General features: G+C 44.2%; 1 protein-coding gene across 3 annotated transcripts in view; it reads left to right on the forward strand.

The window, feature by feature from the left end:
* The window catches only part of PLD5 (phospholipase D family member 5), a 394,256-nt gene that overhangs the window by 142,400 nt on the left and 230,244 nt on the right, over positions 1-21,612 (forward strand). For 2 of the 3 annotated variants that reach the window (XM_036115777.2, XM_036115778.2), the window contains exon 2: positions 1,843-1,979. In XM_036115777.2, the coding sequence (XP_035971670.1) occupies positions 1,843-1,979 (137 nt within the window). Of the gene's footprint in view, positions 1-1,842; positions 1,987-21,612 lie in introns of those variants that run through there. The other variant, XM_036115780.2, reaches the window with a different exon arrangement.

The following is a 21,612-nucleotide window of genomic DNA, read 5'->3' on the forward strand; positions in this document are numbered from 1 at the left end:
AGAATCCAAGCAATCTGGTCCCAAAGTCCGTGACCTCAACCAGTTTCCTATGCTGCTTCTGAAAAATGAAATTAATGAGGAACTAGGGATGAATGGAAAATAAAGGGGCAGGATGAATGCACAGTTTTTTTTGCAGAGTTTGATATAGTCGGTAAACACGGCACGTGGATTTGCCTCTGGCTCAAGCAGAGAGTGAACAAGGAGAAGCCGCAAGATTCACAATCACCAAAATACGGAAGTAAACTAATTCTTGGGAAGGCCACACCTGAGTCTCGAAACACCTTCATGTCACCCTACATGCTCAGAAGTGTGCCGTTGTGATTTTTATTTCATTCATTCACTTTGTTTACACAGTCATTATTTCTTGGGTACCTTCTATCTGTTTGGCCCTGTGCTGGTTGCTTAGGATGGAAAGAATAAAACGTACCCCTGTCTTAAAGATCCTGGGGGCCTAGGGTCAAAGAACAGTGGTTCACAAATGTCTCGCTTGGGCTTTCCCCCACTTCCTCCCTGGGTGTGGAGTAAGAGAAGCGCACAGTGAGAGTCAGGAAGGGACTTGGAACCAGCTTCTCTTGGGAGGGGACACCTGAGGGAAGTCAGAAGACAAAGCCTCTGGAAGGAAACAAGCATCTGAGCTGATCGTTCCTGGTTACAGAAGCACCTTCATTCCTTGACAACACCTTTCTCTAGAATCTGTAATCTGAGCCTGTCCCTGGACAAACTGGACCCTGAGCTTGGGGAGGTTCCTTGGTTCTTTGGAGACCATGTGGCTGTGGGGATAAAGGGCAGGGGGTGGTGGGAGAAGCAAAGCCAGCTGGTTTCCACAAAACTGTGAAGTGTGTATATGTGTGTGTGTGTGTGTGTGTACACATATATGCATCTCATCACTAAGGGAATTTCTCCTGGCTGTCTGGTCAATGATCACTTTTTCCCCTCCTGCAAATAATCCCTAAAACCTTCAGAAACACTTTTAAAAATTAAAATTAAAATTTGTTCTTTCTCTTCTTTTCCCCATCCAGATTTATCTAATAAATAGAATGTAGGCAAAATTATTTGTTCTGGGGGCCATGGGTGCTGCCCAGGGACCATGGCCCCATCTTCTGCCCCCTGTGGCCATGAACCCCTGGGGACAGGGATGTCTCAAAATACAACACTTGGCCCTAAAGATAAGGACAAAAGTGGCTGGACCTTCAGCCACTGTTTCTAAGTGAAAATCGTATCAAGAGTATGAATGTCGGTTATGACTGTGTTCGATCTTTCGAAATGAACCATGTCAGTTACATGACCCAAGATGCTGGCATCTGATGGATCTAATTTCTGATCAAAGTGTGGAACTCATCCTCACCTGCCAGGGGCATCTCTCCTGAAGCCATCATAGTAAAGGTCTTAGAGCAAGACACGGTGGGAGAAGCAAGAGGATACAGAGTTTGAGGGCATAGACCTTTCATAGAGTTTGGAAGGTGGTGATAATAATGGGGGACAGAGAATAATTATTGAGCCACTCTTGTCATTTTTAATTTGCACTCATGGACCTCATAGTGCTCTTTGTAGAAGATCTTGTAGAAGATCTCCAGATCTTCTGGACTGCTTTTGGTGAGAAAGAGGGAGAGTGAACTTGTTCAGAAGTCTCAATACAGCACTTGCATTATTTAGCAGGTTATAACATACTTAGCAGGGTTCGAAGGCTCTGTTGAGGAATGAGCAAGATTTCCCTCCGAGGACAGCCCTTTCGCTGGCAGTGATGAAAGTAACTTTCCTAAAGGGTTTTGAAAAGCTGTCCAATCCTGAGTTTCCGAAGTGGAAGCTGCTTCTCACTTTTCTTTTCTTTCTTTTTCTTGACAGTCCCAGCAGAAGTGCATCGTGATCTTTGCCCTGGTATGCTGTTTTGCCATTCTCGTGGCGTTGATATTTTCTGCCGTGGACATCATGGGAGAGGATGAGGATGGACTCTCAGAAAAAAATTGTCAAAATAAATGTCGGTAAGAGGTAACAAACAAAACTTCTCTTTTAGGGGGTGGGCAGAAAAGCAAAGAGAGCGCTAGACAGTAGGGAGAAAAATATCCTAAGTACATGAGATCATCCAACCTACCTGTGGGTTAAGCTGAGGCATGACTCTTACTTTTCAGACCGAGGGAATAAAAATGAGTAATGATTTCATTCAATGACAGTTCTTTACAATTTGGGCATATCCTGTACAGAGGGCCGGTGGACAGAATGAAATTTTATAGAGAGACCCCTCTCTGTCGTTGAGGTTTTGGTTTGTCCCATGACGAGCCTGGCAAAAATGAGTGCCCCAAATGGACAAGGGACACTGTGCTGGTTGTCACATCAAGTGGAAGTTAAAGAAGCACACATCTCAGGAAAAATTCCAACTTAAGATTCAGGATGAAATAGATCAGCGTGTCTATAAGAAGACACGCGCCTCCTCTGTCTCAATGTCGCACATAGTTCGTTATTAATCTAGAAATAGATGACATTAGATTTACATATTATGTCTCTTCCGTTACCTTAAATAATGTCTCCTTGGGGATATTTCTAACTGGCAGGGCCATTGGGACATGGTTTTATCCCCATAAATCTCCTTCTCCAGCTCTTCCATGAGCTGCCCATTTATTTATTTATTTATTTATTTTTTAGGTCATGGAGAGGGTGTAGGCAAGCACCAAGGCAGGGGGCAGATAGATGAGAAGTCTATTTTTATTACATCTTGCGGCAAAGCTGAAGTCAGGGCACACAACCACCATAGTTCTTATGAATTAGAGCTTACAATGAATTTTCACTGTAGTTTTTCCCTCTGGCAAGCTTTAGTCTAAGTGCCCCTCTTTTCCAGCTTAAGATCAACAACAACTTGGTAATGCGTATGTGGGTTTTTATCTTGGAGACTTTGCCTTGAGGGTTGAATGCGTGGCACAAAAAAATGTCTGGAAAAGACCACTGAAGTTTGTTTGTTTTTCAACCCATGCTACATTATAGTCTAGTTACCAGAGAACAGTATTAGACAAGAAACAAAGGATACAAGAGAGAAATTAGCATACATTTTAGATTTATTCTAACATGTTTGGGAGGGGTTCCTACGTATATTTACTTCTTAGACTGAATTTGGGAGAAGAATTGTGTTGGGGTTATTAGTAAGGCAATAGAACAATAGCAGATTGCCACCATCTTCCTCCTGAACACTCCTTCTGCATCAGAACTTTCCGAGATTCCTATGACACGACAGATAGAAGCATCCGTGGACAGGGGGCCGGTGACTCATCTTATTCCGTGGGTTGGCTCTGCCCCTTCTCACCTCACTTCGTGATGAGGTCTGCTGAGTACTTGAAATGGCAAACCCCAGCACCTAGGAAGCAGCTTTATAAAGGTCAAACTGTAACAACTTCTAAGATAAAATATGCAGGACCTTTTAAGACACATTAGCAGGTTATTTGTAGGTTTCAACAACCAAAAAGAGGGAACCTTAGAACTATTCCTATTTTCACTTGAGAGAAGCTATAATTTAATCCAATTTTGACTTTAAGTTCATACAGCTGGAATCTGGGTCTGCTTATTTCTCCATCTCAATCAATTGTTAAATCCCAGTGACTCAACACTGCTTCTCCCTCAAATCTGGAACACATTCTTCCAGTTATCCACCATCCCCCGCTGCCTTTCCCCCGGGGAGTTGGCGTCACTGCCTGGTTGCCGGGCTCCCCCTCCACGCAGCCATGTGTTCTAGAACCTGCATCCCCTCCAATCTCCCTCCCTCTCTTTTGCAGCCTCTTCCCCTGTGCCCTGTGTGTGTCCTCTTGCATTCTCAGCCACGCCATAGGCACCGCCTGTCCTTCTGCCACCCCGACCTCATCCCGAAGACCTTTTGCTTTGTCTCCTCTCCCCGGCACACAGGACGAAGGTGGGGTGCTGGCCATTCCTCATGCCCCGTCCAGCCCCAGTCTCCAGTCAGACAGCTGCCTGCCCCACCATCGGCTCCCGATAGTTCTCATTTTAATTTGATGGAACTTTCTTGCATTGTCCACTCACACCATGTTATAGGCAACATCACCTGCTAGTTCCGGGACTCTTTCCCACCCTCTCTTGTCCCTGCCTGACAACCCCCGACCTTCAGTTCCATCCCTTGCCATCCTGCTTAGTAACTACAGTGTACTTCCCAACACCCTAGCCGACTGTTCTGACCACCTCAAGTCAATGAATTTAATGTCCATTGTACTATTGCACTTCCAAGGAAGCCTAATGCGGTGAACCGCCATAGACTTTGAAATCAGCAAGATCTGGATTCAAATCTGCATTATACCACTTACTGACTGTAAATTTGGACAAGGTATTCATTTCATCATTTCATTCGATGCCTATTTACAGAGCGTGGCAGCACACAAGGATGAGCCACAGAGCAGTTAATAATGGGACAGTTGAGGCAACGGCGGGCCGTGGTCAGGAGCACACGGGCAGAGAGGACTTGGGGGGCGTAGCCTGTCAAGCGAAAAGGAGGGACCCCAGCCTTGGCCTCCACTCCCCCCTGATGGGTTATAAAGGCTATTTTAGTTTTGTTTCTATTGAAAGGGGTAGACTAAAAGAAATCTGTCTCACGGAGCTTTATTGGTAAATTGCATACCCCATAAGAACGCAGCAGGAAACTCATAACAAGCAACAGGTAAATAAGAACCCTCTCCCCGTCCCTTCCAGAGTGTCCGAAATCCCTTTCTCTCTTCACAACCAACTTCCTGTTCCTCCCTTGTCCTCACGTATCCAGAATCTGCTTTATCCTGACTGTGCTCTTTGGTTCTGGGGAAGGAAACGAAGATGACCGCAGAATAGAGACCGTTTGTTCAGGGCCGGCTCTGGCAAAGCAGGCAGCCACTATCACCTTCGGCAGAGCCTCAGGTAGAGGCCCTGGAGAGCTTTCTAGTGGGAGGGGGTGGGGGGAAGCCTTCAGGTGTGTCCTGACGGGGGCTGTTGGCAGAGGGAAGCTGGAGGCTGGGCAGCTTCTGGAATCGAGGCGTCCTCTGTCCTTGGTTAAGGGGTGCATGTTTGGCTTTCTCTGCTTTGTCCTGAGTTGGAAGTGGGAACAAAAATTAGGGAAGCTGGTAGTTCTTAATCAAGTCGTGGCCATTTGGGGCACAAGGTTACAGGGTTACAGAAGTTATTGTTTGGTGTCTTGGATGTTACTAGAAATAGCCTGCCTTATCACAGGCTGGCTTCCTGGGCTGGTTATTGTGGGTGGGAGGTTGGTGTCTTGGTCAGGTGGCCGCAGCTGTTGGGGCAGAGTCTAGTTTTTATAGACAGTCTGGCCATTGTCCATTTGCATATCTAATCTCCCAGTTTCCTGAACCTCTTCCTATAGCAGCCCCTTTTGTTTTCATTTTCTTCTTCTCCGTCTGCTAGACCATGGCCAGTGTGTCCACGATGCTTGCTGCAGGATCCTAAAGTCTTCACTGGCCTCCCTGGATCTCTTGCCTCAACCACAGTGCTGGTTCTAAGGCTGGCTGACTCCTGTGTCCGCCCATCCTTGTCCTCAGGGCAGCCTCAGCCATGGCTCCAGTCCCTTAACAACCTGCAGAGACCCTGCCTGGGTACCCCCCAGGCATCCCCCAGGGATGCCCCTGGCGAGAGAGGAGGGGCGATGTGGCGATGTACCCACTGAGTATGGTGGCGCTGATGCAGACGGGGAGACACCGCCTCCTGCAGAAGCTTCCAGCAGCATGCCAGTCTCAACTTAGCCCCTCTGCACAAATCCCACCTCTTCCTCTCCTACCTCTTCCTCATCCTGGCACTGAGCTCTCCAGACTCTAGCCCAGAGCAGCACTAATGGGATCACATGATGCTTACCTTCCAAGTACAATTTACTTCCCTGTAAGAGTTTCCTCTTTATGCTTTTCTCCTTCTGGCATCATTATCATGAAGAGAGCTGCCTGCTCCCTGCAAACTTTGCTGAGATCTTGCTGCTTCGTAATTATACTCCCTCTGTGTGTGTAGCTCTCCTCACTCCTGAAAGTTGGAAGAGTGCACAACATCCTAGTCGGTCAGTGCCTCCCCTTCTCCCTGTTTTGACAGCCTCTTCTCGTGATCTCATCTGCGGCAGCCCTTCCTAAATCCAGCCACCCCTTGAACAATACGGGTTTGAACTGCGCAGGTCCACTGACAACACACCTTTTTTTGATAAATATGGTACAGTCCTGTAAATGCATTTTCTCCTCCTGATGACTTTCTTAATAACATTTTCTTTTCTCTGGCTTATTTTATTGTAAGGATACAGTAACTATTACATGGAACATACAACCGTTGATGTTTTCGGTAAGGCTTCTGCTCAACAGCAGCCTGTGAGTAGTCAAGTTTTTGGGGGTGGAGGTCAAAAGTGATATGCGGAATTTTGACTGCACAGGGTTCGGTACCCCTAACCCCCACGTTGTTCAAGGGCATGTGTGCATTTCTTTAATTCATCTTAACTCTACTGAATAGCCGAGATGCCTTTCTAGCCTCTGATAGATTACTACTCGGAATCATATTGCCCACTCAATGTTTCCTGAACTTTTATGTCTGAAAAAAAATGTATCTTCTCTGTGAAAATATCCTATTTGTATTTTTTCTGACATCATGTTTTATTTTCCCCTTTTTGTTATTTTGCTACTAAAATACTATACCAATGGTAGGGTAGTGATGCTCTCGATTGTCGTAATTTTCCACGTGAATCTGTGAATTAACAACTGCTCTTAGCTTCCCAAGTGCCTTTTAACTGACCTTATTACACCAGGAGACCAGATCTTTGACCTCAGTAAATGACTTTGACCTATTTCTTTGCCTCCTTGTACCGAATATCAGGGTAGTTTCCATCATTTTCCCGTGTGTTTAATTTGCTGATTCAGTCTCTATAAATATCAACCTCCATGTCACTTGACCTACTGAAGGGGGTGAAGGGCAAATTTTCTAGTTTCGGCTGGAAAACTGCATCTCAGTGAGCGCGGGGGCATCACTGCATAGTTAAGAGTGGCTTCACCTGCCGGTGGAGATCGCATCCATCCTGTGGTGTGGCTATTTTATGATTCACTGGTGCCTCCAGTTATCATTTTACACTATTCTTGCGAGAGGTAAGGGCACTGTGTGGTTTTGCACACGTCACATCCCCAGGGACTTGTAGGGACACTGGAACGTCCAGGTGTCCTTCACCTGCAGAGCACCTGCTCACGTGTGCACGGGCTGCCCTTCCAAGTGAGGGGACAGGCCTCCATTTTGTATTTTGTATCTCTCTCAGCTCTCATCCATTGTTGTGGGTCGTTTCTTCCCCGTTTAGTAGAGCACCGTTACACACTACTGGAAGAGGGCTTCTTTTTAGCACACCTCAGTGACAAATGCCCGTAGATCCAGTCCACACCCTGCCACTCCTGCATCTCAGGCCCAATGGCTATAAACAATATGGCAGCTAATTTCTGCAAACTATCATTAAATAAGCTACAGAAACATAGAATTTGGGGTGGGTCAGCATCATCTTCTAACCCTGTCGACGGACACTGATCTGTCACAGTAGTTAAGACAGCTGCTCCTGGACCTCCTCACACTTGTCCCTCATCCTCTTGAATCAGCCCCATGTCTGTGAGGCTCCCGTCCTGGTTGGGCTCACTCTTGCTCACAGAGTTGCATATCCATTTTAGCTTATTATGCCTCCTTGGCTTAAAGCTTGAGGGAATAGACCAACGAAGTCTATGTACATGATTCCCACTGTCCTGACCCCAGGGATTTTCTTTCATTCTAAAGTGGATAGACTTGAGTCTGCACAGAATGGGACCCATGACATATTTGAGCCTGGGCAACCAATGTATAAATTACCATAGTGGTCCTAGACCACCGCAGAAAGTATAGCGAGAGCCAGACTCACTTTGGAATATACCACCCCTCCACATGTACACTTCACATCTGCTTTCTAATTTTTCCATTTCTCTACTAAAAAGCTGACTTCTAGGGGCTCCTGGGTGGCTCAGTCAGTTAAGTGTCTAACTCTTGATTTCAGCTCAGTTCACGATTTCAGGGTCAGGAGATCGAGCCCTGCGTTGGGCTGCTCGATGGGCATGGATCCTGCTTGGGATTCTCTCTTTCCCTCTCCCTCTGCCCCTACCCCGCTCATGCTCACACACACACTCTCTCTCTCTAAAAAAAAAAAAAAAAAAAAATTTGACTTCTCTATATTTTTCATATAGTTTTTTAATGAATTTCTTCTTCTAATCCATTATTTTCTTATTTAAAATATTAAAGAATATCTAGGGATGCCTGGGTGGCTCAATTGGTTAAGTCTGCCTTCAGCGCAGGTCATGATCCCAGGGTCCTGGGATTGAGTCCCGCATCGGGCTCCGTGCTCAGCAGGGAGCCTGTAGCTCCCCCTGCTTATACTCTCTCTCTGTGTCAGATAAATAAATAAAATCTTTAAAAAAATAAAATAATAAACAATATCTATAGTTATATCTATATTAATAACCCAGTTCAAGTGTAGGGCATCCATAATTCAGTCCATCGATATGTAACATTTCTAGAAAACAGCATTGAGAGACCTCTGTGCATTGACAATCACCTCCTAGTGTTTTGTTCTTTCTCTTTGAATATCATGACCTTAGAGCTATCTTCACAGACTCAACTTGCTCCAATGGACTTTAATCATTATTTTCCCTTTTAATGCCCAAATTGTCACTACTTGGCCAGTGGGAGCTGTCTTTTGTATTTTTTGACACTATTCCAGATATCTCTGAGAGCAGACTTGCTTTCTGGCAACAACAAGCTGTTCTGGTCTCGTTTTGAATTTTCTTGCTCTGGGACAGGGTATTATCTACTCTCCAATGAACTCTGGTTCCTTTTCACGAAGAATTCTATTAAAAAACAGAATCTAAGTTCTAGGGTGTCATTAGATTGTCCCACAAGGGTGTTGGTGATAGATAAGATGACACCAGAGGAAAGGTTCTTTAAATTACCTTTATGACTGAACAGTGTCCCTCCTTCTTTCCCTCCTTTTCATATTATGGACACAAGAATATGGACCATGGGGCCAAATTACCTGGGTTCGAGTCTGGCTTTACCATTTAGGAGATTTGCAGTCTTGAGCAAGTTTCTTGATTTTACTGTACCACTTTTTTTTTTGTCTGTACAATAAAGACAAGTCTTACCTGAAAGGCTTCTAGAAGGACTAAACATGTTAATGCTTTCATACAATAGCATCTGTCATATAATAAATGCTCAGTAAATGTTGGCTGTTGTTCTTTTTATGAAGAGGCATGAGTTCATGCAGGTGTTTACAGCCCCTTTAAAGTTTCATCATATTTTGCTCCAAAGTAAGGAAGACTTCATTATCCATTTTCCAATCTTTTCTTAAACTATAAGTTTTTCCCTTTATGTACATTAACTTTGATCTATTGTGCTTTATGCTGACAAACCCAACCATGTTTTTAAATTAGAGTGTTGCTCCCAGATTTAGAAGGGTCCATTTGGTTTTTGACTTCAGTATTTGAGCACTTTCCTGACTGTCTAAAGAGGAAGAGAAACTTTAATCTACCCCTGCATCTGAAGGGAACACCAAAGAATTGAAAAAACCTAGAGCACTTGGTCCTACAAATAGATTTCCAATGTACCAACCCAACAAAGATGTTGAAAGGTAGAAGAAACTGGCAGAAACTGGCTCTAGAGCTTTTGTTTTACATCCTTCCCCAGTTTGTCCATATGAACACAAAACGAACCTAGTTCCTTTATAATTTTCTTGATGTGCTCTTCCTTTTATAGCGCTGGTATCCATTTCTTACCGAATTTTTTTTTTTTTAAGATTTATTTACTTATTTGAGACAGAGAGAGAAAGAGAGTATGTGCACAAGTGGGGGGAGGGGCAGTGGGAGAGGGAGTGTCCCCGAGCAGACTCCCCGCTGAGTGGGGAGCCTGATGTGGTACTCAATCTCGCCACCCTGAGATCATGACCTGAACCAAAATCAAGAGTCAGATGCTCAACTGACTGAGCTACCCAGGTGCCCCTTTCTTACTGGATCTTGCAGGATCTGAAGAAAAAGAAGATGGCGCTCTGTGTAGCCCACTCCGTTAGACAGAAGTGAGCATGTCACCCATTTCTGGTTGGCTCCATATTGCCTGCTTTCAGTTCTGCACTCCTCTGTCTTTCCTGCAGCCCTGGCCTGCCTTCTCCCGAGTCACTGATCAGAGGTTATTCCATGGGAAGATGGCATCCACCTGGTAGAACTCCTTCAGCCCTCTTTCAGTTCAGACTGTGATTGTCTTCATTCATCCTTCCCACCTCGCATTTTTACTCAGGAAGAGGTTTTCTCTTATACTCTCCAAGCGAACCTCTCTGTCTCTGTGCATAGTCCTGTGGAAATAAATGAAGACCAATGAGCAAAGCAAAGGCTGTTTGTTCGGAGCTTGCTGTTAGCAAGAGCATCAGCCACTGTTGCTTCCGTTCAGAGACTCAGAATCAGGCAGAGGAGTGGGGGAGCATTGTAGTGGGATGGGGAAGGCTTCAGGTGTGCCCTGAAGTGGAGGGGGAAGGGGAAGTGGAGGGGGGCTAACTCAAAGCAGGGCATCCTATGGGATTGGGTGGGGGAGCATGCTTGACTCTCCCCAGTTGGTCCTAAATTGGAGGCAAAAAATTAGAGAAGCTGTCCCGTTATTAATCAAGTCCCATATCTTGGTTATAGAAGTTACTGTTTGGTGGTCTGGGTTGTTACTGGAGATAGTGTCCTGCCTTCCTGCTGGCATGACTTACAGCAGGCTGACTTCCCTGGCTGCTTGTCGTAGGTGAGAGATCGGCGTCTTGGCCAGGTTACTGCAGGTTGTGGGCAGAGTCTGAGGTTCTAGATACATGGTCTGGCCTTTGCCCATTTGTATATTCAGTCTCTCATACCCTTTGCACTGCCCGTTTCCTCAGTCAGGCAATACTTAATATGGGTTATGCAAATCTTCTGTCTCTTCTCCCACTCTCCACTCTGGCAATTTCTAACCCATTCCTGTGATTTCACCTCTGCCTCTTGTAAGTGATGCCCAAATCCCTAGCTCAGGCCATGGTTTCTTTCTTTTCTCATCTTTTCTCTTTGTGCATCCACTGGCCCAGCTCTTTCTACCAGTACAGTGTTAGTGTAGAGTTCTGGAACCCTGCTTGGTCTTGGTTAGGCGCTCATTACATGTTGCTTTCTTTCTGCGTTGAGCCTCTATGCATCATATCAGGGCAGTCACATTCTCCCAGGGACATGAGCAGGGGTACCCCACCTGCTTTGATTTCTCACTCCTTCGTCCACTTTCCAAAACTGAGACCATTTCATTTCTGTAATGGCAGCTTGGGCCTTCTGTTGGTGTTACCAGCACTTCTGTCTCCATTGTCTCCTCCATGAGATCAAAAACCCCCTAAGAACTGGGGACCCCATCTGTTTTTCTCTTTGCATCTTAGTGGCTCACCCATGAGGACTAAACAGGTACTCTTTTCTAATGGACAATAATTTCTGTGTAAACACAAGTACAAAATACAGAAGTAATACTGTTCATTGAGATAGTATGTATTATCTAGATTAATTTATTATCCCTTCATGGTGGAATTCTCTTGGAGGAAATGACTAAGGATTATGAAAGGAGAGATGGAAGTTTATACATTACATACCTAAAGACCCATTGCATGGAAATGAGTTAGAAGAAGAAACCTGGAGAATTGCTAAAATAAACAGAATTATATAACACATAATTTTTTTTCCAGCTAGCATTGAATAAACAACTTTTTTTAATTATGTTCAGTTAGCCCCTGTATAGTACATCATTATGAATAAACAACTTTTAATAATAATTGGAAATGGAAGATAAATGATTTTAAATGAAGGAAAATAGAAGTCCTCAGATTTTTAAATACAGATAATTTTGTTCTTCTGAACTCTACTTTCAAATGAAATAGCACATAGTAACATCTTAGTTTCACCATTGAGTCAAATAAAAATGCAAGTTTCTTGAATCATGAGAGAACTGATAGCCCAACACCCTGAAAGTGCCATTTATATGCCTATACCTTAAAATCTCAAAGATTATTTTTAAAATAATCTTTTATCTTTAGCATCTAATGTTTAAAGGAAGACACTTAAGAGAGTATGATACTTGCTGATGGTCTATAATTACCACTTGGGGAAGAAGCTGAGGCTAATCATTTCAAAATTTTAATTATAATGAAGCTTAATATATGATTAATGATGTTGACATTTCCTGTTGCCAGGTTTGTTCTCCAAGAAGATTATTTGAATGTGATATATATGTTTCAAGAAGTTCACTGAACCCTTGTAGGTACAGCCATATTTGATAATCATGAATAGCCTTGGGGACAGAAAACACAGCTGTCTTTCCCACAGGTAGCCATGGATAGCCCAACCCTTACCCAAGGGGAGAGAAACATTGGCCAAGGGAGTGAGGAGAAAAATAAAAAGAAAACCTAGGTAGAGATGCTTGGCAGATATTCATGTATTTTGCTTATAGACCTGTAATTGGAAAAACTTTGGAATCAGAACTTTTAATTAGAGAAGTTGCCAGAAAAATCTGTTCAAGAATTCACTGGAACTCAACTTCCAAAGTCATAGGAACTTTTGATATTTAGGACAGCTTGCAGATTGGGAATGCAGCGCTTAAGAATGGGGTCATGTTTTCAGAGGAAAAACCTAGAAGGGTGAGCCTGAAAGACATGGCTGCTAGCAGTATAAGGTTGTGCAATGAAATTTTGAGTCTGAAGCTGGTTTTCAGATTTGACTCATGCTCGATGTGGCGATGTGTCTGGAGCACTGAACTTAGGCTCCGAGGACTGGGGTCACCCCATTCCTGCCCCTTCTGCAGAGGTAGTCACCTCAATGAAGCTCCAGCATCTCATTTTAAAACTGACAACTCTCCTTCCATGCTGTCGTGAAGTAAGTCAGTGCTTGAGTGCAGGATGGCAAAGTGCCTTACTAAGTGAGCTGTTACATCATCTGCTTATTTTCTGAGTTACACTCACAGACACAGATAGCATCCTGGGCCAGAAATGTCATTTATATATATATATATATATATATATATATATATATATATATATATATATATATAAACCACAGCCTTGTGAGTTTTTGCTTTTACTAAAACAGAAATTGTAGTATGTTGAAGGCATCTCAAGCCATTGGGAGGTTTTGGAGCCCTGGCCCTCGACAGGCAGTGGAGTTCAAGGTGCGGTGTCCATGTGACACCCACGCACACGCTTTGGGCTTGGCATCCCGGACACCTGGCGGGGTGTCTCAGGTCGGCCACCTGCTGGGCCAGATAAAATGATGGTGGTGATAATAGTACATACCCCACAGAATTTTACACAAAATAAATGAATTAAAATGTGTAGCTTGTTTGACTAAAAGGGAGAGACTTGCACAGGTTGGAGATCTTGTCCCTTAAGTTTCATCTGCAAAGCTCATCAACTTAGATTTCCCTCAGTCAGTGTTGCTTGTTTTATTGCACCCATATTTCCAAGTTATTCCATTAGATCTTTGCCTCTTTAAACAACTAACTGTTTATGCAATTGAAAATCTGATATATACAGATGACAAAAAAATATACAAATGTGGAGTCTTACAGTGAAATAATCTCCCATTGCAGACCCTGGATCTCCTTGCCCAGAGACAAACACAGCTAACGCATTTTTGTATATCCTTCCAGAAATATGATTTTATGTATGCGTGTGTATATATATGTATAAATTTGTATATATATGTGTAAGTAGTGTATATGTCTGTATATCTGTCCCCTTTTTTCTAACAAATGGCAGCATACAGACATGGTTTTGCATCTGAAACAACTTTTTTTCTGGACATCTTTACCTATTCAAATGCATAGATCTGGGGTTCCTGGCTGGCTCAGTCAGTAGAGTGTGCAGCCCTTGATCTTGGGGTTGTGAGTTCAAACCTCACATTGGGTGTAGAGATTGCTGAAATAAGTAAATGTAAAGAAAAAGTAGATAGATAGATGGCTGCATAACACTCATCGTATAGATGTAATATAATTTGTCAGTCCTTTATTGATTTGAAGGACATTTATGGTCTTTGAGGGTTTTGTTGTTATTGGAACAGACAATGCCACAGTGAATACCCTTACATACATACCTTTAGGGATATGTAGGAGAATACTTGAAATTCCTAGAAATGGAATTGCTAGGTCAAAGGGTAAATGCACTTTAAATTCAGATAAATAGTACAAATTGTATTCCAGGGGGTCTGTATCAGTAAGATGTTAATACTACTTGTTTTCTTCAATACTTGAAGAATACAATACTACTTGATTGTAGATGATCAAATCCTTTATCTTTGCCAATTTGATAAAGGCAGAAAGTGGTATTTTATTGTTTTTTTTTTTTTTTAAGAAAATCATGAGTAAGGTTGAAAATCTTTAGCCATGTTTATGAACCAAATCTACTTCTTCATCTGTGACTTGGCTGTTCATGTCGTTTGTATAACAGAGTGGGAAAAGTACAGCTTGATAGAGGAACCAGTAAAACATAGCAAAATATCTGAGACCAGTACAATACTCGTCATAGTAAGAGTAATAGTAACACAATAAATGACATCACACACAGAAAATCTGTTTTATCAGAGAGGTATAATGAGATTTTTGAACCTTTCTTTTCTATCGATCTAGAAATATCAGGTTGTAGGAAATAGTCACAGGTAATTATTAATGTGTTTTACAGAACACTGAAAATGGATCATTTGTGCCTCCAGAAGGTGAACTTCCACTGTGATCTTTTTGCTTCAATAACTGTGACATTTCCTACATGAGATGAGCCTTGCTTGTCCCATATTATAAATGAAGTACTTTATTCTGAGCACTCTTAGAAATATTGTAGGCTGGGATATTTTGTTATCTAGCTTTTATGCAAATGCTTTCTTTGGGGGGGTTCCTTTTATTATTTAAATTCAATTAATTAACATATAGTGTATTATTATTTTCAGAGATAGAGTTCAGTGATTCATCAGTTGCATAGAACACCCAGTGCTCAGTCCATCATGTGCCCTCCTTCATGCCCATCACCCAGTTACCCCATCGCCCCCACCCACCTTCCCTTCAGCAACCTTCAGTCTCTTTCCTGTGCTCAAGGGTCTCTTATGGTTTGTCTCCCTCTATGATTTCATCTTGTTTTATTCTTCCCAGCTCTGTTTTTTACTAACCAGAATCATGCTGTATGTATTGTTCTTTGATGTGCTTGTTGGAGATGTTCTCAGCCTAGCACACTCCTTTTATCCATTCTATATTCCACAGAAATAGTGTTACTGTTTGGGTTGCTTCATTCTGCTGTTATAATTATGCCCACTTTTGTGCACAAACTTGAGCACAGGGGCTGGAATTTGAGGGGAACAGTGTCAGTTTGAGCCCTTGGCAATCTGAGGTGAAGGCGTGTTGACTTGGCATTGAGCAGGTGGTAGGCTGTGCATGCTGACTCGGGCAGGAGGGTGGCTGGACTGTGAATTTGGGACCCACAGGCCGATGGCATCATGTATGACAGGACGTGGCTGGTTTTGCTTTTAACTTTTGATTTTCTGGGAAACTCTATCTCTCCTTCTATTCTAAATGAAAGCCTTGATTTTTTCCTTTTAGTAGTTGGAATTAATCATGCCACTCCCTTTGGGCCTGCAGAGTTTCTGCTGAAAAACCCAATGGTAACCATATGGGGTTTCCCTTGTATGTCACTGCTTTCCTTTCTCTTGCTGCTTTTAAAATTCTCTCTCTCTCTTTTTTTAAGATTTTATTTATTTGACAGAGAGAGATAGCAAGAGCAGGAACACAAGCAGGAGGAGTGGAAGAGGGAGAAGCAGACTTCCTGCCAAGCAGGGAGCCCGATGTGGGACTTGATCCCAGGACCCTGGGATCATGACCTGAGCTGAAGGCAGATGCTTAATGACTGAGCCACCCAGGTGCCCCTAAAATTCTCTCTTTATCATTACTTTTGGCCATCTTATTTACTTTGTGTCTTGGTGCAGACCTCTTTGGGTTGGTTTTGTTGGGGGCTCTCTGTGCCTCCTGGATCTGGATTTCTCTTTCCTTCCCCAGATTCAGGAAGTTTTTAGATATTATTTCTTCAGCCAAATCTTCTGCCCCCTTTTCTTGCTCTTCTCCTTCTGGGATCCCTGTCATACGGCTGTTATTATGCTTGATGGTGTCGCTGAGTTCTCTGGGTCTATTCTCATTTTGTATAATTTTCCCCCTCTCATCTGCTCAGCTTGATTACTTTCCATTACTCTGTCCTCCAGGTGGCTGATCCATTCTTCTACTTCCTCTTGTCTGCTATTTATTCCAGGTAGTCTATTTTTATTTCCATTTAGTGAGTCCAATAGCTCTAACTGGTTCTTTTTTACATCTCCTATCTCTTGGTGGAGGGTCTCATGGAGGTTCTGCACTCTTTTCTCAAGTCCAATGAGTATCTTTATGAGCTTTACTTTAAATTCTCTATCAAACATATTACTTGTCTCTGTTTTGCCTAGGTCTCCTGCTCTGATTTTGTTCCACTCTTTCATTTGGGACGTATTCCTCAGTCTCTTTCATTCTGTCTGTTGCTGTGTTTGTTTCTCTGTTAGGAAAGTCAGCTACCTCTCCCGCACTTGAAAGTAGTGGCTTTATGAAGAAGAGGTCCTGCAGCGCAACGTCTCCTTTTCACCAGAAAATGGTGCTTCAGGGGCTGTCTCCTATGTGTGTCGCTACAGGGGTGTACTTCCATTGTGGTGGAGCTGTGTTTGCCTTCAGTCCAGCCTGCGATGGCTCTCTGCCTGTTGTGGGCAGAGTCTGGTGCATGTAGTGTTAGTGGGCCACTCCGGGGCCGCCTTGGCCTTGAGTTGAGTCAGACCAGGTGTTTGCCAGAGATGAAATAACACCAAACCGCAGGCACTCTCCCTGTGTTGTTCCCTGAGAAGCTTTTGTTGGTGGGTGGGGCCTGAAGTCAGACGAGCTTCCTGCCCCCAGCCCACTGCTGGGGTCATAGTCAGACTGGTGTGTGGTTATCTTCCCATCTCCCTGGGGCAGGACTCACTTTGGAGTGGTGTTGGCCCTTGACTGGGCTGTGCACACACTGTCAGGCTTGTGGCACTGCTTTGATGGGATCTTGCCAAGAGTGATCGGAGGCAGTGGATCTGCTTCGCTGTGGCCTCTTGTCTATGTCAGGCTGCAGAGAGTCTATTCTGCCAGTTTTCAGGCTGCTTTCTGGGTTATCTCTGCCAGTGTGGGTGTTCTCTAGGCGGCCATGCGGCAAGAGGTGAGCCCGGGGTCGTCCTACTCTGCCATCTTCCCAGCAGCCTCCAATGCTTTCTTTTTTTTTTTAAGATTTTTATTTATTTATGTATTTATTTGAGAGAGAGCACGCTCAAGTGGGGGGAGGAGCAGAAGGAGACAGTCAAGCAGACTTGGGGCTTGATCCCAGGACCCTGAGATCACAACCTGAGCAGAAATCAAGAGTCCGATGCTTAACCGACTGAGCCACCCAGGCGCCCCGAAAATGCTTTCTTGTCTTTAGCATTCTGTTCTCAGTGATGCTATTTACTGGTGGGGGGGTAGGCAGAGTGAGCTATTACATTTTCATCTCATCATCACGTTACCCTGGTAGGAAGTGCTTCTCGAATAATGAGTCTAGAACTGGACTTCGGGCAGCGGTGGGCTATGACCTGTCCCAGGTGACCACTTTTTAAATATTATGTGGCTTTATTGTGGCAACTGTCTCTTCCTGTGTGCCTATAATATGCCAGCTATTCTGAATGTTACCTAATATTATCTCGCTGATTCTTACAATAAAGCAGATATTATTGTCCTTATTTTACAGGTGAAATGATGGGTTCAAGTTATGAAAGAGTCACACTAAGTTCAAATTCAGAGCTGTCTGACTCTTTCCTTGTTTTGATGCTCTGAGGGCCAAGCCAGGGCTGCTGTGGTGAGGGCTGCCCACCAACGTGGGGGAGCAGTGCTGTGACATTGGTGTATGTTGTCCGTCAGCACGTGCCTCCACAGTAAGGACAACGAGCATCACCCACTGAGTTTCTGCAGCCCACACCCAACTCTCAGCCTCTGCGTCCATTCTTGGCCCTTGTTTTTACCCAATAGTTTGAGCACCTTCCATCACAAGGCTCAGCTGTTGATGCAGACCTCCCTTCATTTCTGGAACCTGCTGGGATGGGGTGGAAATGTTCAGGGTAAGATTCCAGCAGGCTAAGTATCTTGTGTCCCAGAAATGAGCCCCAGGAACATGTGGGTTCTGAGTCATTGCACCCCTCACAAAGCTTGCCCGCTTGAAGCTATGTCCCAGTGCACAGCTCTGGGCTTCTCTCTGGACCTCCCGCTGAGAAGCTTCCCCTAGCCAGACCCTGGTCCACTCCTGTCCTCTTCCTCCCAGAGACCCTGGTTCTGAGGCCTCAGCATGCTTCCCCAGGATGCACCACAGACTTCCCACAGAGAAGCTGCACTTTTCAGGGAACACAGTGCTGACTGTCGAAACTTCCCCACTGGTTTCACTCCTCAAAAAAAAAAAAAAAAAACCCTCTTTCTGAATTCTGCAAGGCTTTAAGGTATAAACCCTTGCAATGCATTTTTTAGCCCAAAATTTTTCTGAAGGCTTGGGTCAGGAGATTGTTTTTCTGCGCGAAATAGAGACTGGCTTTGCTTTGAACTGGAGGGAGTTGCTCTGTTTTGTTCTGCACAAAGTTCTGACACTCGTGAGATTGTGCCATGTCTGGACATCCTCTCCTTTCCCAATTTCCATCCTATGTTGTGGTCAGTCCAGAGGTCTTCCTGGGCCCTAAAAACACCACACTGTCCCAGGCCTGAGCCCACCTGCCTGTCGCTTCCTTTCCTGGGCACAACCTGCCTTTTGTCTCTTCCTCTTGGGTCTCCTTGAGGCCACCCTGCCTGAAGGAGGTCTTCCCTGGCCACCCAGGTCCCTGTGAGTTACCATGCCGGGTACTGCCGCAGCACCCACAGCTGACTGCCCTGAGTGTACTTGCAATCTACTGGTGAGCAGCAAGTATTCGTTTCCCACTCATTTAACCAATCTCCAGGGGAGGCTTATTTCACAAAATTAGCATCTTGAAGTCACTGAAATTTCCCCTTAGATAAGTGAACTATAAGGACTTCTGTCTAATTCAGTCCACAGTGTTGAGCTGAGCCTTTATAAAGGGTTTGTGAGTTTAGTTTTGTATTTAAAAAAGGGGGGGTCGGTTAAGAGCCACAGCTAAGAGGGAGATTCCCCTCCTCCTCCTCGTTTGAACACAGGGTGTTCTAGAGTCCAGAAGGATTACACCAGATTCCATGTATTGAGTTTGGACTTTGGCTTAAGATAATTAATGGAAGTTGAGTCAATGGATGTTTTAAGAATCTAAGACACTCTCAACTTCTGTGTAAATCAGTCCAGCCTGGAGGTATGACAGTAAAGGTTGATTATGTTGTTTCGTGTCTGCTGTGTCCATTTTCAGATTCAGGCATTAATAATTACAGTCTTAGAGATCTCGGTTTTTATTCTGCCTTGGCAGTAAGGGGATATTAATAGGGCCCCTTTACAGGGTACTATTGTTTTGGCAATCCTATGACAGTTGAGTTAGGATAAGACATCTCAAGTGTGTGCTTTATTATTTTTTTTTTTCCTGACTGCCCTTTTGGTCCCTATTACCAATTTGGTAAAGAAAGGAGCAGTGACATTTGTCCTTTGTATATGTTATCACTAAATTTTCATTCCACATTTAGTCCCAGGGATGTCATGGGGTATCCATTTGGCTAGGCTGGTAACCCATGCCTTAATCACTACACATTTATGTGTCTTCTCTTCTAGACTCTAAGCTTGTTGAGATGGGGAGCTCTGATGAATGCTCACAGGTCTGGCGGCGGGCACAGTGCCCATGCGTGTCAGATGCCCAAGGGCGGATGATGGAGGGGGTGAGGAAGTGCAGTGGAGAGCTAACATTATCTGGCCCAGTGCCTCCTCCAGAGGTACTCAAATAAGTGTTAATTCCTAGAGAAGACGTGAAATGGAGGAAAAAGAAGAAAAAACAATGTTATGGGATAGCAAAAGAGGAATTAGACCAGGGAAAGAAAATCTTCAGTCTCCACTGAACTCTCTGAGTAAACTTGGGAAAGCCACTCAATTCTTCTGGGTTTCTATTTTCCCATCAGTAAAGTGAAATCATCTAACATGACCTCCAAAATCCTTGGTTCTGTGTGGCTGGAGAACAGAGTGTGAGAGGGAGCGGCAGGGGCTGAGACTAACCAGGCTGTGACCCCACGGGAAGGTCAGACGCACCCCATGCAACAACTGGGACTTCATTGTGAAAACTGACAGGATGCTATTTGCATATCGTGGAAAAATAATAATGTGTGTGATGAGCTAAGCAGGTCTTACTCAAACCATAATCCTAGATGCCTGTTGTAGGATCCCCTGGGGTGCTTGTTAAAATGTTCATTCCTGGGTTTGAATCTAATCCTATACAATGAGAATTTCTGTAGGTTTGGCTTAGGAACCTGCATTTAAAAAAAAAAAAAATCCTCTTAAAATTTAAGCAGCTGAGAGTCTGGGAACTGTGGATGCCTTGGGGGGGAGCAAATGGAGAGTGAGTGGCAGGGAACTCAGAAGAGCATGGATTTGGGGTCAGATGAACATTGAATCTCAGCTCTGTCACTTAGGAGCTGACTCATCTTAGCCAAGTTACTTAGCATCTCTGAGGCCGAGGTTTTACCTTCTATAAATGGGCTTGAAAGTGGTACCTGCCTCTGGGTGCCTGGGTGGCTCAGTCTGCCTTCCACTCAGGTCACGATCCCAGAGTCCTGGGATCGAGCCCCACATTGGACTCCCTGCTCAGCGGGGAGTCTGCTTCTCCCTCTCCCTTTGCCCCTCCCCCTGCTTGTGCTCTGTCACTCTCAAATAAATAAAATCTTAAAAAAAAAAGTGGTACCTGCCTCATTGGGTCTCAGTCAGGGTTGATTGAGATAACATATGTCAAGCACCTCATGTGTTTGGAGGCATACAGGCATCACCCGGAGAAGTTACTCAGGCTTTGTGCTCCCTGAGATTCTGGCATGGGGTTTAGAGGATTCAAGAATCTCCCCACAGGGACTGGTAGGAATCACACAGCATATGCTAGGTCCCCTTCATCTAAGGTAGTTCCAGTGAACATGTAAAATAAGGGGATAAATTTCAGAGAATTTTGGAAGAGAGCCTATCTAGGACCTGAGAGAATTTTCTAAATGTTCTTCAGTTTGTCATTTGGACGGCTTGTGTGCCCAGACAGAGCAGGCAGCTCTGTTTTGAACATGGTGGCGTCTGTGGTCATCTCAGTCAAGAGGTCCAGAAACTGGGGCTCACTCGTGGACAGGGGCCTCAGGAAAAAGTCTGGGGTGGTGGTGAAGAGTTGAGGGTCAGCGGTGGCTGAAAGGGACATGATCCCCTTGAGACAGGGTGGAAGATAAAAAGATAAAAAAGAGGCCTCGTGACTCACCCCCACATCAACACCAAGTTTTAAATGTTTTCAGAAAACAAATTCAAGTGAACAGAATTGGAAAGAAATGAGAGCAGGAAGAGAAGCAGGAGAGGGTTTTATTTTAGAAGCACATGAAAGAAAGACAGTTGAGGGCCACAGAGAAACCTAGTAA

This window comes from Halichoerus grypus, chromosome 7 (assembly GCF_964656455.1).
Source record: "Halichoerus grypus chromosome 7, mHalGry1.hap1.1, whole genome shotgun sequence".
Lineage (NCBI taxonomy): Eukaryota > Metazoa > Chordata > Mammalia > Carnivora > Phocidae > Halichoerus > Halichoerus grypus.